Source organism: Ochlerotatus camptorhynchus, unplaced genomic scaffold (assembly GCF_037179485.1).
Source record: "Ochlerotatus camptorhynchus isolate MF236.1 unplaced genomic scaffold, CSIRO-AGI_Acam_v1.1 ptg000299l, whole genome shotgun sequence".
In the NCBI taxonomy this organism is placed as follows: Eukaryota; Metazoa; Arthropoda; class Insecta; order Diptera; family Culicidae; genus Ochlerotatus; species Ochlerotatus camptorhynchus.
In genome coordinates, this window is record NW_027040787.1 from 412,048 (window position 1) to 426,904 (window position 14,857).

General features: G+C 37.1%; 1 protein-coding gene across 4 annotated transcripts in view; it reads right to left on the reverse strand.

Moving 5' to 3' along the window:
• Window positions 1-14,857, reverse strand: part of Mob2 (MOB kinase activator 2) — a 475,874-nt gene that overhangs the window by 41,347 nt on the left and 419,670 nt on the right. For all 4 annotated transcript variants that reach the window (XM_065228651.1, XM_065228648.1, XM_065228649.1 and 1 more), the window contains one exon: window positions 2,451-2,611. In XM_065228651.1, the coding sequence (XP_065084723.1) occupies window positions 2,451-2,611 (161 nt within the window). The remainder of the gene's footprint in view (window positions 1-2,450; window positions 2,612-14,857) is intronic.

Consider the following 14,857-nt stretch of genomic DNA (forward strand, 5'->3'; position numbering starts at 1 on the left):
ACAGTATCTTTCTATCTGCTCAGGATCTCGAGCTATTGTATATCCGAAAATTGCACGTATATACTAGAGCCACGTAGTGAGAATTTTCTGAAACAACCCCACCAACGAAAAGATCTTGACTTCCTGAAAAACTTTGCCGAAGACAGTAACTTTTTATATGGTAAGGATCAAGAGATATTTTATATTTGCGAGAATTTTTGCATGTATACTAGCGCCGCGAAGGGAGAAAACTCTGAACTACTGTCCACCAACGAAAAGGCCTTGACCTTCTGAACAACTTTGTCGACGATAGTAACTTTCTATCTGGTCATGACCTCGAGATATATCACATGCGATAATTTCACATGTATTCTAGCGCTACGTAGTGAGAAAATTCTGAACTACTCTCAACCAGCAAAAAGATTATGATCTCTAGAAAAACTTTACCGAAAACAGTAACTTTCTATCTTGTCAGAATCTCGAGATGTTCCATGTTGTAACCAATTAAGTCAAATCCCCTCGTAGTACGGACACCGTTTACGCGGTTTCCATTCACATTTTCTCTATTATCCGCATTTTTTGGGGGTTAACTGTGATAAAAGTTAAGCTTGTTTAGTTAAAAACAAGTTTTTTAATGAATACCCGTTGGTTTCATATCGATTGGTAGCTCGTCTGCAAAATGGCAATGGAAAACTCACGCTGTTGTACAAAGTACAACGCGCGAGTACTCGTGTTACAAAAGTTGACGCGAGTAACGGAGGGTTAAACAACTCCAAAAGTATAGACATCTCTTAAGCTCTGTAAACTTTCCTGAAGTTATCGAAACTGCCCTAAAGATCATCCTGAAGCTCTTGGAACTTTTTTTCATCTCCCTACAATTTACCTCAAGTTTTCTGAACTTCCTTTAATTTCTCCAAATATCCCTGAAACTTCCTGAAACTCTCTTTAGTTAACGAAACCGCCTTGAATTTTTCGAAACTTCTCCTAAGTCCCGGAAGTATTGCAGAAGTTTACGCATAAATACAAAAATACATATCTCCAAAATGATTTGTTCGATCGAGATGGTATCTTGAGCAAAATTGTGTAGGAGTATTGTGCCTTTCTAAAAAAAATATACACTGAAAAGAAATATTGTGCATATTGGTAAAAAATTTGAAAATTAAATAAACACTGAAAAAATCTCAAATTTTATGCGGAGACGAACCAGCCCACAGTTGAAAGTCTCTTTAATAAAGAAATCCAATCTAACCTAATCAAATTGAAAATGAAGTTCAAATAACGTGTAAACTACTGACATTGTGGAACTGCAAGGTTCAAGGAAATCAATTGCGCTTGTCGTTAAATATATTCTCAAGATTGGACACTCACGAATAATATTCTAAAAAGGCGAAAATTGCCCAAATTACACAATTAGTAAATTTCAAGCTATGAATGTATCGAAAATAACAACATTGAGCAATTTCAGCGTTATGAGCGTTTTTATTTTAAATTAAATGTATTTTAATATTTACACTTTTCCTAACTGTGGGCAGTATTTTCAAAAATACAACCCAAATTTGTTCATTAATTGAACAACTTAAACACATTGTCAGTAATTCACACGTTATCAGAGCTTCATTTTTAAATATATATATATTTTTAATATGCAATTTGACATATTTTAAGATTTTAATAATTTCAATTTTTTTACGAAAATACACAGTAATTTTTTCAGAGTATTTTTTCAATAGAAAGGCACAATACTGCTCCACAACTTTGCCAAAAACACCATTTCTATCAAACAAATCGTTCTCGAGATAGGTATTTTTTATTTAATGGATATCATTTTTGCATAAGCCTTTTTAAAAATCTAGTCGGGTACAATATTAAGTAACGAAATGTGTAAAGTGGCATGTTGGCCAATAACAAACAACTGTGCAAAATTCCAACTTAAAGTTTTCATTAGCCGTCAAGCGGTACCTGTAGTATAAAATTGGCATTGCACGCGAGTACTGAACTAAATTGGAAATTGTGGGTTCAAATCCCACCCGTTGCCGTTTCGCAAATTTTCTCAATACGAACGGCTCTTTTCGATCATGTTTGTTATGCTTCTCAGTATCTTCTAAATATTTTTTTCCCAACCAGCAAATAATTACATGACTTACAGTTGATCAACCTTAGAAATATAATAATGAATTGAGGTTGACAAGCCATGCGACCCAATTAAACATAAACAAATCGGACAATAAGCTGAAAATTGACCCTCATTTTACCTTTCTAGTCATCTAATTATTGGATGCTTGCTTTCAAAACGCTGACTCACAGCCATAGCCTAATCCTTGAACCATACCTTTCGAAGTAAATATCATCTAACCTAATATTTCATTTTTATGCGTGCAGTTTGTGACCTCCGGGTGGCTAAATTCAATCCTAACTCAATCGAGCAATCGAGCAATCGAGCACCAAAAAAAGAAAAAGAACTGTGTACTCACTGTGCGAGGCAAGCCATTCATTATAGTCTAGACCGGCCGGTAGATCGACCAGTAACCTCAGATCGGCATCGGGCAGCTTCCGTTCCAATACGCCCTCCTCCAGGTATAGCTTTGTGTCGCTCTGATTCGAATCGCCGTCTCGTTCCTTGCGTCGGGCTTTTCTGTAAATGTCAAGAAGAGGAGAAGAAACAAACACCAATTAGATTATCTTCCATCAGCCGTGAACGGAGGAGGAGCGGGAGGAGGCTGGATTATAAATCAAGCCGATTAAATATGATTCTTGTGCGATTGAGATTAGTTCTACCCAAGAACGTTTCGAACCGTGTTGACCTAATTTGGTGGAGCAAATCGCCCCCCCCCCCCTGCTACAGAAGAATCGAGGCCAGCTTGTGATGGAATCGTTTACGAAACTGAGCTGCGGCATTCGGCAGTAGCCTTGGAGTGGAGGGAAATAAAATGCTACGTTTATGAATCCAAAGCGAGAGAAAAATTGGGCAATACGGTATACGGCTGTAATCCGCCCGCGGCCAATGCTGCCACAGATGCTTGATTGTTAGAAGAGTAGGCAAATGCACACTCACCAAATTTACGACGATGCATCAGAACGTTGGGAAATATCCATCGTTTGGGTTTAGGGATTATTACGATTTGGGTTAAGGCAAATTAAGTAAACTAATTAACGACTGCTGGCACGGTAGCGAATTGATATGCTGCGCGGATGTTTTGCGTCTCTCGTTCTGAATGCAACAGCGCCTAATTGACTGATGATTGCGGGTGGTTTAGATTTCAAAAACTGAAATTTATGAACGTTGTTCTCTATCCGCTTGCGACACTAAACGAGTTTCGGAAAATCGCTGATTTACGATCTAGAAGAAGCAACTAGAGGCTGCTAAATTTAATTCGACGCAGATATCCAATTAGGTCACCTATCCCGACAATGGAGATTCAAATTAAAATATATGGTACAGAATTGCGTGCTCTAATCTCATCGTTATCAGCTCGGTAAACAATTGATAAAGCAATGTCATCCGAGCGTTATCGGAAGCTAACAGGAAAATTGGACCAGTAGAACGCAGTAGATCATGCGACGATGACTCTCGAAATCAAAACACTCAAAATGCTTGTAAGAATATACGGGCTAATACGCAGACTCTTGCTCTCGCTAATTGATTCAAAATAGTAAATAGGTCCGGAGGTGGCGCGATTCTACCGGACGACATTCATTGTGACGTCGTACGAGATGGTGTTTTGAGTCAAACGAGAGCTTTGTTTAGAAGTGCGATTTGCGAATTAAAAGTAAATTTACGACTCGCTGTCACGTCGGTGGTCGTTGGTCGTGCAGACCTTGACAGAAACTGGGGGCACGGCTTTGATATGTAATACCAAGTAAAGGATGTATGTGTGTGTGTATGGAAATTAAAATTATGTGCAAAGTTTTCCGCCGGTGGACTGTCGTGTGGCATTCGCACAATACAGTGGTTTAATTAAGAATCTGCCTTGAACAAAATAGTGACACTTCCTGGTCGTCCAGTTTCGATGCCGATTTATTTCAATTAACCTCTATATGTTTGAGCATGTTAAAGCAATTGTTTAAGGAACTTTCTGCACTTCGTCAACAGAAATTTCCCGCACTATGGAAACGCTCTACTATGTTCCCTGTTTTCAAGAAAGGAGACAAACGCAATGTGGAAAACTACCGTGGGATTACCTCGCTTGGGGTTGAATCTAAGTTGTTTGAGTCGCTGATAAATGAAAGATTGTTTGCTTCCTGCAAGCATTACATAAGTACATGTCAACATGGTTTCTTTCCTGGCCGATCCGTGGAAACTAATCTCGTCGGCTTTATGTCGTTCTATATGGAAAATATTTGCAAGAAACTTCAAGTGGATGTCATCTACACTGATCTTAAAGCTGCGTTTGATAGAGTTGTGCACGACGTTCTGCTATCAAAGCTTGAAAAAAATGGATGTTCTGTTTCCTTCTGCAGCTGGCTTAGATCGTACCTCGTGCAACGTGAAGTTATTGTATGCATTGGAAATTACTCATCGTACTGTTTCTCGAACAGATCAGGAGTTCCACAGGGTAGCACTTTGGGACCACTGCTCTTCTCTTTATTTGTGAACGATGCAACGTTTATTCTACTACGTGGAGGTAAATTATTTTTTGCCGATGACTTGAAGATTTACCTAGTCGTTCGAAGCTATGCTGACTGTCTAGAACTACAAAACCTTCTTGAAATCTTTAATGATTGGTGTGAACGTAATTTTATGGTCCTGTGCGTCTCAAAGTGCTGCGTAATTAATTTCCGTCGAACTAGGACTGCCGTTTTGTTTGACTATAACGTTGCTGGGACTGCAGGTCAACGTGATGAAAAGCTCACATACACTCGCCACTTCTCATCCACGATCGACAAAGCAAATCGTCAGCTTGGATTCATGTTCAAGATATCTAAGGCATTTCATGATCCTCTGTGTTTTAAAGTCCTTTACTGTTCATTGGTACGCTCACTACTGGAATTCGCGTGTGTTGTCTGGAAACCCTACCAAGCAGTATGGAGTGGACGATTCGAAGCTGTTCAACGCAAATTCGTCAGATACGCACTGCGCTATCTTCCATGGAGTGACCCGCTGAATTTACCACCGTATGCTGACCGCTATCGTTTACTGGGTTTGGATACTCTTGTTAAGCGACGAAACATATCGCAGGTCGTCTGCGTCGTTTGATGTTCCTGAGTTACTGGTCAAAATTAATCTGTATGCTCCTGCCCGAACACTCCGTCCGAGAGCCTTGCTACAGGAAGAAGTACATGCAACCTACTATGCTGCAAACAGTTCGTTTGTCGCCATGATTCATCAATTCGACGAAGTATCTGACCTATTTGACTTTGACATCAATGCATCCAGATTTCGTCGTCGTTTGCTGTCGGACAATTTTTAATGTTTAATGAGTGACTACATTTAGATTTAAGTGTTTCATTGAGACTACCAAGACTGATGCACTATAACAATAAAAATAAAAAATAAAATAAATAAAAATTCTGAAGAATTCAATGATTTATTAAATCAATGGTTTTAAATCTCTCGTTAATCGATCCATATTGAAGCCAGATTTGTTAAGGCTAAAATGATCTCAAAGAAATTTAAATGGTCTACAAATACAGCATCAAAAAGCTTCAAACCGTCAAAAGACCGCATTGAAAATACCATCAGAGATTAAGATAAAAACAAAGAGTAATACGTCCATTTTAGAATGCTTCAAAAGGCCAAAACGGCCAAAATAACCGTGAAAATTTCCTAAAATTATAAAACCATTTTGACTAAAAACGAAAAAATTCGCAACAATACCTAATATGGCTCGAACAAACGACAGACTAGCTCCAAATTTGGGCTCAATCGGACGTGATTTGAAGAGGTGCAAAGTCAGCTGTGAGTTTTTTGAAAATTGACAATCTCCGAAGGGAGTAATGCCAAATGACATAAAAATTCATGAAACGTCGAGATCTGGTGACATATCGAAAAAAAATTGTTTGTCAATAATCGATTTTCTGGGATGAACATTGATAATTTGGCCTCTAAAAATATTGACAACTATTATTTTTCCTCTGTTCGGGACCTAACACCACTGCGACCAGTAATTTGATCTATTGTAGTATATCCCGTTTCCTTAGTTTAGTGCATGTAGTATTACTCCATCACTATTGAGAAATGATGAAGTATTCGATTTTTTTTACAGTTGTCATTCTTGCATTTATCGCAAGGATCCGACTCTAATTGAAGGCCCCGCTATTTATACCCTTCGAAGTGTTGAAACACCCTCCAAAGGCGCGCCCCTTTTTTTTTTAATTCAAAATTGGGTTCCTTACTTAGCAACAAAATTAAGAAATGACACCAATAATGACCATGCATCAGAACCCTAGTCTTAACCACTTCAAACTAGAGAACAACGAATAGAAGATTAGGAATCACATAGATGAAGACTGTAAGACTAACTCATTTTTTCCTTGTTGCAAGATCATCCTTGGTGGGCAAAGTCGAGTCTGGTCACTATCAACAAGGCATAAAAAGTAAGAAGGAGTAAGATGTGTTCCTTTGATTACTAAGAAATGCAGTTCCCCTAGTTTGAAGTAGTCAGGACTAGGAATCGGTGGTAGATCTTACATCCCGTAACGTACCACGAAAAGGTGATCTACCCACGTTACGGGGTACAACAGGAGTTGCTATTCATTCTACTGGGCTTAACATCTACTGGACCGAACAAGGCTGAATGAGTCATTAGGTCGACTTGGGAAAGTGACATTATAAAGGTTGAACACGAAAAAATCCTGACATGAAAATCTTGAAACCTAACAGTATAAGCTATCCAGTGCTGCAAAATATATCTAAATCATGATGCACAAGCATGAGAAATTACTATTTGAAATTTACTGCAAAAATTCGTCACGCACCCTGTACGTTCTATTTTTCATAGTTCAATGTAGCAGCTATACATTTGTAAGTATTATGCTTATTGTAAGACCTTTGTTTCAGTCTTCCTTCTTACCATATGCCATTTCTCAAACTTTTCTTTGTACATCATCCTTTGCACGAGCCCTGTTCCCACTTGTTTGGTTGCCACTTTCCATTTCCTCTTGAAATCTTTCAGGCCAATTGCAGTTCCACCCTTTTTCTTCAGTATGTGCTTTTATGTGCTTATGTATGTATTGGCCGGATTCATCTCCTTGGGAACCACTGTGACGCCATTTTCGCTGTACCACTGTTTGGTGAAATTTGAGTAGTGGCAGCCAAGTTCAGCCGGAATAGGCAATCCACCTCATGCTGCTCCAGAAAAGGCAGTATTTTTTCCGTAGGCACTCCTCCTGGTAAATTTGCTGGTTCATGGTCCCAGTTTCACTTTTAATCCCACAACTGCAGATTGCTTGCCAGGCAAGGAACTTTTCACTCTTCCGGTCAACCGAGGTATGAAATGTCTGCTCAGGAATTTGATCGTTCCGGTGAAGTCATGATGTAAACAAATTAACTTATCCTGACAACCAATGCCTACTGTGATTCTATACCCTCTTAGCTTGATTGAGAAATTTTGAAAACAAAATCACAAAAAAATGCCTTTATGGCAACGTTTTTTATGCGTCCGCATTTTTTGTGTTCAACCTTTAAGCTTATAAACTGCTTTAAACTGGTGAAAATAGAATAAGACATGATGAGTAAAATATCGAGTGATCGGAATTGTTTATGAAAGATCCCTGGAATTCATAAAATCCTTGAACTTCAATTCGCAAGATCCCTGACGAGATTTTACATCATTTGACAATTGACAGACTGACAAACAATCTTAAAATTTTGAAAATAAACTTTTCAATACATTTTAACTTGAGAGGTGTCAGACTAAAGAAAGGAAAACAAGTACCTGAATGAACCATTTGTTTTAAAATCTCTTAGTCTTGTCTGTGGATATTTATTTATTTTCTTCGAATATTTTCAAGCAAAAACTTTGTGGAAATTTGAAATATTTTGGATTTAGTTTTAATTAATTTCAGATTATTTATATTTTTAATCTTTAAACTCTTTTGTCAATTGCATTTTAAAATAATAGGTTGGGATATAGTCTCCGCTTAATTTGCGATACCTCTAACAACAAGATATTAGAAAAATGATTCTACAAAAAGAACTGCACTGGGAAATTTACAAATCATAGGACTAAGACTCTTTTGATGTTATCAAGCTCAATTTATAAGTTCCGAAGTGAATATTTTTTTTATTTTTTAAACCTTCTAGAAATTTTGAGAGAAAAATATATAAAGGGGAACATTGAGCACAACAAGATAAACTTAAATCAATGCTGACTAATTTGAGATAGATAGAGCCCCTGTGCTACCGTGGAAAGGAAAGGGTCATAGAGCTTAAACGCACAAAATACAGCACTAGGGGAAATGGATGTAATGTCGGCCTAAATTTTCAATAGCAACCAAAAATATCCATTAGTACCGTCCCGTACCCGTTAAAATTGATAAATAGCAGATTTTTAGCGATGAGCCCAATCTTCGATCCATAGGCCAACATTAGAGCCAATCCCCCTATAAAGTGGGAAATTAAAAAAAAAAACGATGGAAATGACTTCCAGATTCCCGACGATTTTTTATATTGCTGATAATTATTATACCTTATTGTCTACTCATTTTTCTTAATAAAATTCCATGAGTTGTCCAGGTTTTTTCAAATGTTTCTACTATAAAGTATCATAGTTTCATTAACCTAAGATCCTAATTTCACGCATTTTTGAATAAATACAATCTAAATGTATAATGGAAATATTTTAAATGAGCTAGAAATTCTGATAGGCATTATTGACTAGTGTAAAGGAAAAATATGATTTAAAAATATTACAACACCTTTAGAAAACTATTTTAATTCACTCTGCAATGCTCATTACATTATTAATAATTCTTGCTAGGGTTTGCCTGAAGAATTCTCCTGGAAATTCACTTGGAGTTTACCTCAGCAGTTACTTAATATTATCCTGAAATTCCCATGGAATTATCTCAGGAATATCTTTTTAGTTGTGCTAGGAAATCCCCTTAATCTTCTATTCGTTGTTCCCTAGTTTGAAGTGGTTAAGACTATGGTTCTGATGCATGGTCATTATCAATGTCATACCTTAATTTTGTTGCTAAGGAATCCAATTTTGACTGACAAAGAGGCGCGCCTTTGGAGGGTGTTTCAACACTCCGAAGGGTATAAATAGCGGGACCTTTCAATTAGAGTCGGATCCTTGCGATAAATGCAAGAGTGGCAACTGTAAAAAAAATCGAATACTTCATCATTTCTCAATAGTGATGGAGTAATACTACATGCACTAAACTAAGGACACGGGATATACTACAATAGATCAATTTACTGGTCGCAGTAGTGTTAGGTCCCGAACAGAGGAAAAAAAATCCCCAAAATTCTTCGAAATGCAACTGGGATTCTCCTTTGAATTATCTGAAAAAATAACACCGGAATATCTTTAGAATACTCCTCGAAATCCACTGAGCTCAGAATTGACGAGGGATATTCCTAAGAAATCCTTTGAAATTATTCTCAAAATTCTAATTGAATATATTTTTTTTATTTAATTCTCTTGGAATTTTTGACCGAATTCATTTGAGGTTCGATAGGAATTATACTCATATTTAATTTGAATCCTATGAATTCTCCGAAAACTCACATGAAAATATGCTACAGATTCCGATGCTCATAATGTCCTTAGATTTCTCTTTTGCATTATCTTTAAGTTTTCCTCAGAATGATCATGGTGTAATCCTCCTTCTCGTCCAAAATTTCACATAATTCCTTAAGAATTAACGTCAAAAGCTGTTATGAAGTTTTATTGAAATTCAAGGTTGCCTTGACTTATACTCAGAATTACCTACAAAACTAGAGTTCTAGGACATTGACGAAAATGATCCAAGGATTAAATTTAGTGGACATTGACAAGAATAAAAATTTAAATTATCAGGTACATGAACTTGGTGAAATTTTAGAGATGTGGATTCAAATATAACTTAAACTAATCAATAATAACTTAAACTATATACAAAACCTAAAGCTGATGAAGTGTTTGATTTTAGTAACAATAAGGTTCTTATATTTATTGTAACGAAATAAATATTTGACATGAGAATTTGAGACTGTTCAGTTATCGGTAACAATTTAAATTCCAACTTGCCGTATGTGAAGTTCCAAAGAAGCTTTACAGAGTTTAACAGGATTATATTTAAGTTCAAGTATTTCTTTCAAAAGAATTTCCCTTCATAGAGTTCTTTACAGAATTATTCTAAAATAAATTCGAGTTTATCGCTGGGAGTGCCTTGAATTTTCTTTAGGGGGAGAGGTAGCTCATCGATTCTTCCGGTTCGCCTCCTAGCATCGTGCTATAAGGTACCAGGCGATAACCAGGGTAGTTGATCGATAGCTCGATGACGTCATTTCGTTGACGTCTGCAATGGGAAATTCTCATAGCAGGCGTTGACGATGGGACGTTGTCGAGTTGTTGAATAGCAACTATCGTGGTAACTCACCGATTACCTGTCGATCTGCCAAATTTGGAAAGACGTCTGCATTGAATTGTCTCATATAATAATATTCCGCCCACTATATCACAAGAAATTGCGAGTAACTGAGTGGAATGGAGATAAGTTAAGGACCAAGTCTCCCCTGGGTGGTGCCAAAAGATGAGCGCAATAGAATCATCAAGTTGCCATAAGGCACGGAATGAGACTATTGCATGGCTGGGTAGTCAAAGTCTTTCATTCGTTAGTCATTTCAGGTGGATTAGAACAGGTTTAGGTTTAGGGTTGGCGTTGGCCAGATTTGGATTTTTCAGATGTAATCCTGGATAGGACCCTGTCATTTAACGTCGCGTGAAAGTGGAACTTAATGAAGGCCTAAGTACTTTTTCGTAGTTTTTAGTTTTCGAATTTGAAAGATCGTCGGTTACAGTGGCCTGCTTACTGAACAGAAAAACGCTGTCCCAGGTCCTCACATATCAAAGAGATTTATGGTAAAATCGCTTGTGTATCGTGTATTTTGCGAAACTCGTTGTTGTCGTTGGTTCCGGGTTTGAATGGATACACAAATTTGAGCAACGGTGTTATGTGATATGAGGGGCTCGGTGGCCTTAGAGCAACCGTTTTTGCTTACTGAGTAGAACATCATGAGTCTAATCTCAGGCCCATCCACATTCAAGATTCGTCAATCGTTTTATTTGTTAATATGACTACATGGTAATAACAGCAACTCGGTGATTAAAAAGGTGCTCGTCTGCCTAGTGGCAAACGTTTTTGCTTACTGAGCAGAAGACCGTGGGTTTAGTCCCAAGCTCCTTCGCGTTATATGATCGTTAGGACATCAATTCAGCTTATCGTTTACCAAAACGAACCCTGCTGCAAACCCAACCCTCTTATCCAACATCCCAGTGATTCCTCGTGGAAGTGCAGAGGTGTTCTCGGCTTCCATCAAAGCGAGTGTCATGTCAACACAATCCTTCCCATTCCTTTCTTGACCTGTGTTCGGGCGCGGCCGGCGCTGGTATTGCCTAATTTAAGATCACCAGTTTTTACACATTGAGGATGATTGCTAGTCCCAAGCATCGTCTATTGGTTCTCTGTGTAATTACAGCTGATCAGGCAGTAACAGAGTAGCAACCGTGGGCGGTCAATCAAGCTCAAGGTCAAGCTCAAGGGAGTGCCTTGATTTTTTTTTTATAACAGTGCAGAAATTCTCTGCAGAATACTAAAAAAATAATGAAATTCGTCCTTAGATTCCCTTTGAATTATAAACTTTTTTTCAAAGAATTCACCTTCTTTGAAATTTCCATACTGTTCACCTCTGAGTTCTTATAAAATTTTAATCTGAATTGTCTTGGAATTCTCCTCTAAGTTCTACTGAAAATTCACATGGAGCTCTCCTTAAAATTATCTGGAAATGTTTTTCAAGTAGTTCCTAGTCCAAGTTGTAGCCAAGAAATTGTTCACAGGGCTACTTAAAAAAAATCACTGATCTCACACAATTCACTTGGAACTTTAGTCATAACCCAGAACTCCCTAGAACTTTTTGTCCGAAGTACCTTGGTATTACATATCTCTAGAATCTATTTTAAAATCTGTTCAAACTGCTTTGAAAAAAAAACTCTTTTAATAGTTCTTCAAAGTAACTGTATCCTGAAAATCTAGTCCTTTCTAAGGGTCTTGAGATTTTTTAAAGAGAGAGGAAAAAGCACATTTTTGGCATCGAAGTTCACGAGTTTATCCAGGTGACATCGAATTCCCGATATTTTCCGGTTATCCGGATTTCTCGGTCACCCTGATTATTTAATTTTGCAGTTGAAATTGGACTCCTCAAAGGTGCGAAATCGCAATTAAAAGTGTGCTTTGATGATTTATTATCGCCTTGGTTTCTTCTGCGTACTTTTTCGTTCGTTAATTTAATGAACTTCCAACTAAGAACTAAGCATACTATAGCACTGTAACAATTTGTATTTATTTTTTTAAACGAATTTTACATTGCAATTCAAGCGGGAATGGCGAAAAAAGTGACTTTAGTTACTTTTTGTTTAATAGGGACTTTTTAGTGACCACCTTCAAAAAAGTGGCAAAGTCACTAAAAAGTGACCCGCTATGAGCCCTGTAATTAATAACTGTGGAAGTGCATCTAGAACACTAAGTTGAAAGCACGCAACATGCTAATATGCGATAAGCAATATGCATGAAATGCGAAGAAGAATAAGAAGAAGACAAAAATGTTTTCCAAGAATGATTTGTAGAAAATTGTTTGAGCTTCCATAAAGAAATATCAAAAATATTAACTGAGAAAAAAAATGTTAAAAATTCTAAGAGTTTTTACAGAAAAAAACACAGACTATTTCTCTACAACTCGTTCATACATACCAAAATGCGAACTTTTACAATAAAACAAGTATTTAACAAGCAAAATATATAATTTCTCATTTCTGCACTGAAAAAATATCATTAGACACTTAGCTTAACTTGCTTTATTGGTCAAAGGCTTCGCACCACCATTATTTTGTTCTAATTTAGGAGGGGTCCGGATGAAATTTATTCACTTTGGGATGAATTTCACCTGCTAAGATTTCATTCAGTGCGAATACGGAAAGTGTTTATTGACTAACTTTTTTCCTGTAAAAGTGCCCATCCTGGGATACATAAACGACTTGCAGATAAATAGTTTGCCGTTCTGTAAACAAATCAGATTTATACAAAATATGCAGTATTTTAGAAAAATAAAGTAGAAGATTTAAACTTTTTTTTTCAGTGTAGGAATTATATTTTTAATTTTTTTTAATCCCATGCAATTTTCTACAAATTAGTCTTTGACAACAGTTTTATAGGTGTTATTATTTTTTAGATAACTTTTTTTTCTGAAGAATAAGTTAAACAACAAATTTGCCCTTTTCAAATGGCAGTCTAAATTTTGTTTAAAGAAAATAAGTAGGTGAAACGCACCTTTATTGGTCATGTTCCTATTGAGCCATATTTTGGCAATATTTAACGTTTTTTTTACAATTGTGAGGTCCACAAAACGCACGAAGATTTTGGTTCAATCGTGTGTCTGAGGTATGGTCAAAATAGGAAACTATGGTCAGTACTGATGCACTTACCATATGGAATGTAAAAGTTGTTTAAGTAGACAAAATCTTTACATCCATGAAGTTTCATTGAAATCTCGAGTTGGCGTGAAGCTTTCGTAGTCGTCGTCAGCTCTTGACAATAAATCCTAAACCACAGACAAACATACATAACACTCACCATCACATTCTTCGCAAATAAGGTTATAGTTGGGAATGTGCTTGAATTTGTCATGGTGGCGCCACTGAAGCGTTAAGCAAGCCACTACATTCCAAACTTATCAGTGATGCCGTTTTTTTTCAGGTCAATTTAGTATATGTCAGCTCTTGATAATGATAAGGGGACCATTGGATCCTACTGGAGACATAACCCGACATAACCCGATTTTGTCAGTCCCTTTTTTGAAAATATTTTCTTATGTTCTACGTAACCCATGCGATTTTTCAGTGCTCTTATTGGACCAAAGTGTACCTTAAACACCCAACTTGAAGATGCAATAGTGGATTTGTCATTCCGCCTGTTGTGTAATATTACGCTGTACGATGTACACAGAATTTGTGAACAAATCATTTTAATGAGTGTAATATGGTATTCACTTTTAGTAACTGGTGTTCAATACATCTTGAATAATCTTGGTTGATACATATTGTTTAGCTTTGTACACATTAAAGTGATGAGCGGTGGTAGAAAGGGCACTCATTAGTGATGCATTACCACGTTTAAAAACTTGTTTCCAGCCAAACAAAAATCACACTAAACATTCAAAACAAATCTCTAAAAAAGACTGAGCTTCTGTGAATTTCTCCTACGGATCTGTATTTCTGCAAAATTCAATCAATTCTATAGATCTGGGGGAAATTCCCAAGAACCGACATCACTGACTTCCATCTGTTTTGTTTTTATTCAACACAGCTGACGCGGAGACAGAACGAGGGAAAAGCAACTAGTGATCACATTGCATGTACGAGGGATGCTCCGGTTGCTAAACAATGCTTCGGAATGTGCATGATAGAGGGTGCTAGTGTGCATGCAAAATACGCTTGACGATATTCTTTGAATAATTTCCTTCTGAGAGTTATATCTGTTTGCCTGTGCAGTTCCACACCGGGAACAGCCGGTCCATCGATATCGTCTTCAAATTCGCCGTCAAAACAATTTCCCTAGCAGAACCCGACGCAACTTTCCCGGTTACAGGTAGCTTGACCTTATCAAAAGTCGAAATCTTTCCAAAGCTGCCAAATGAGATGATAAACACGACACCGTCGAACTGCAAGCAATTTTGCTG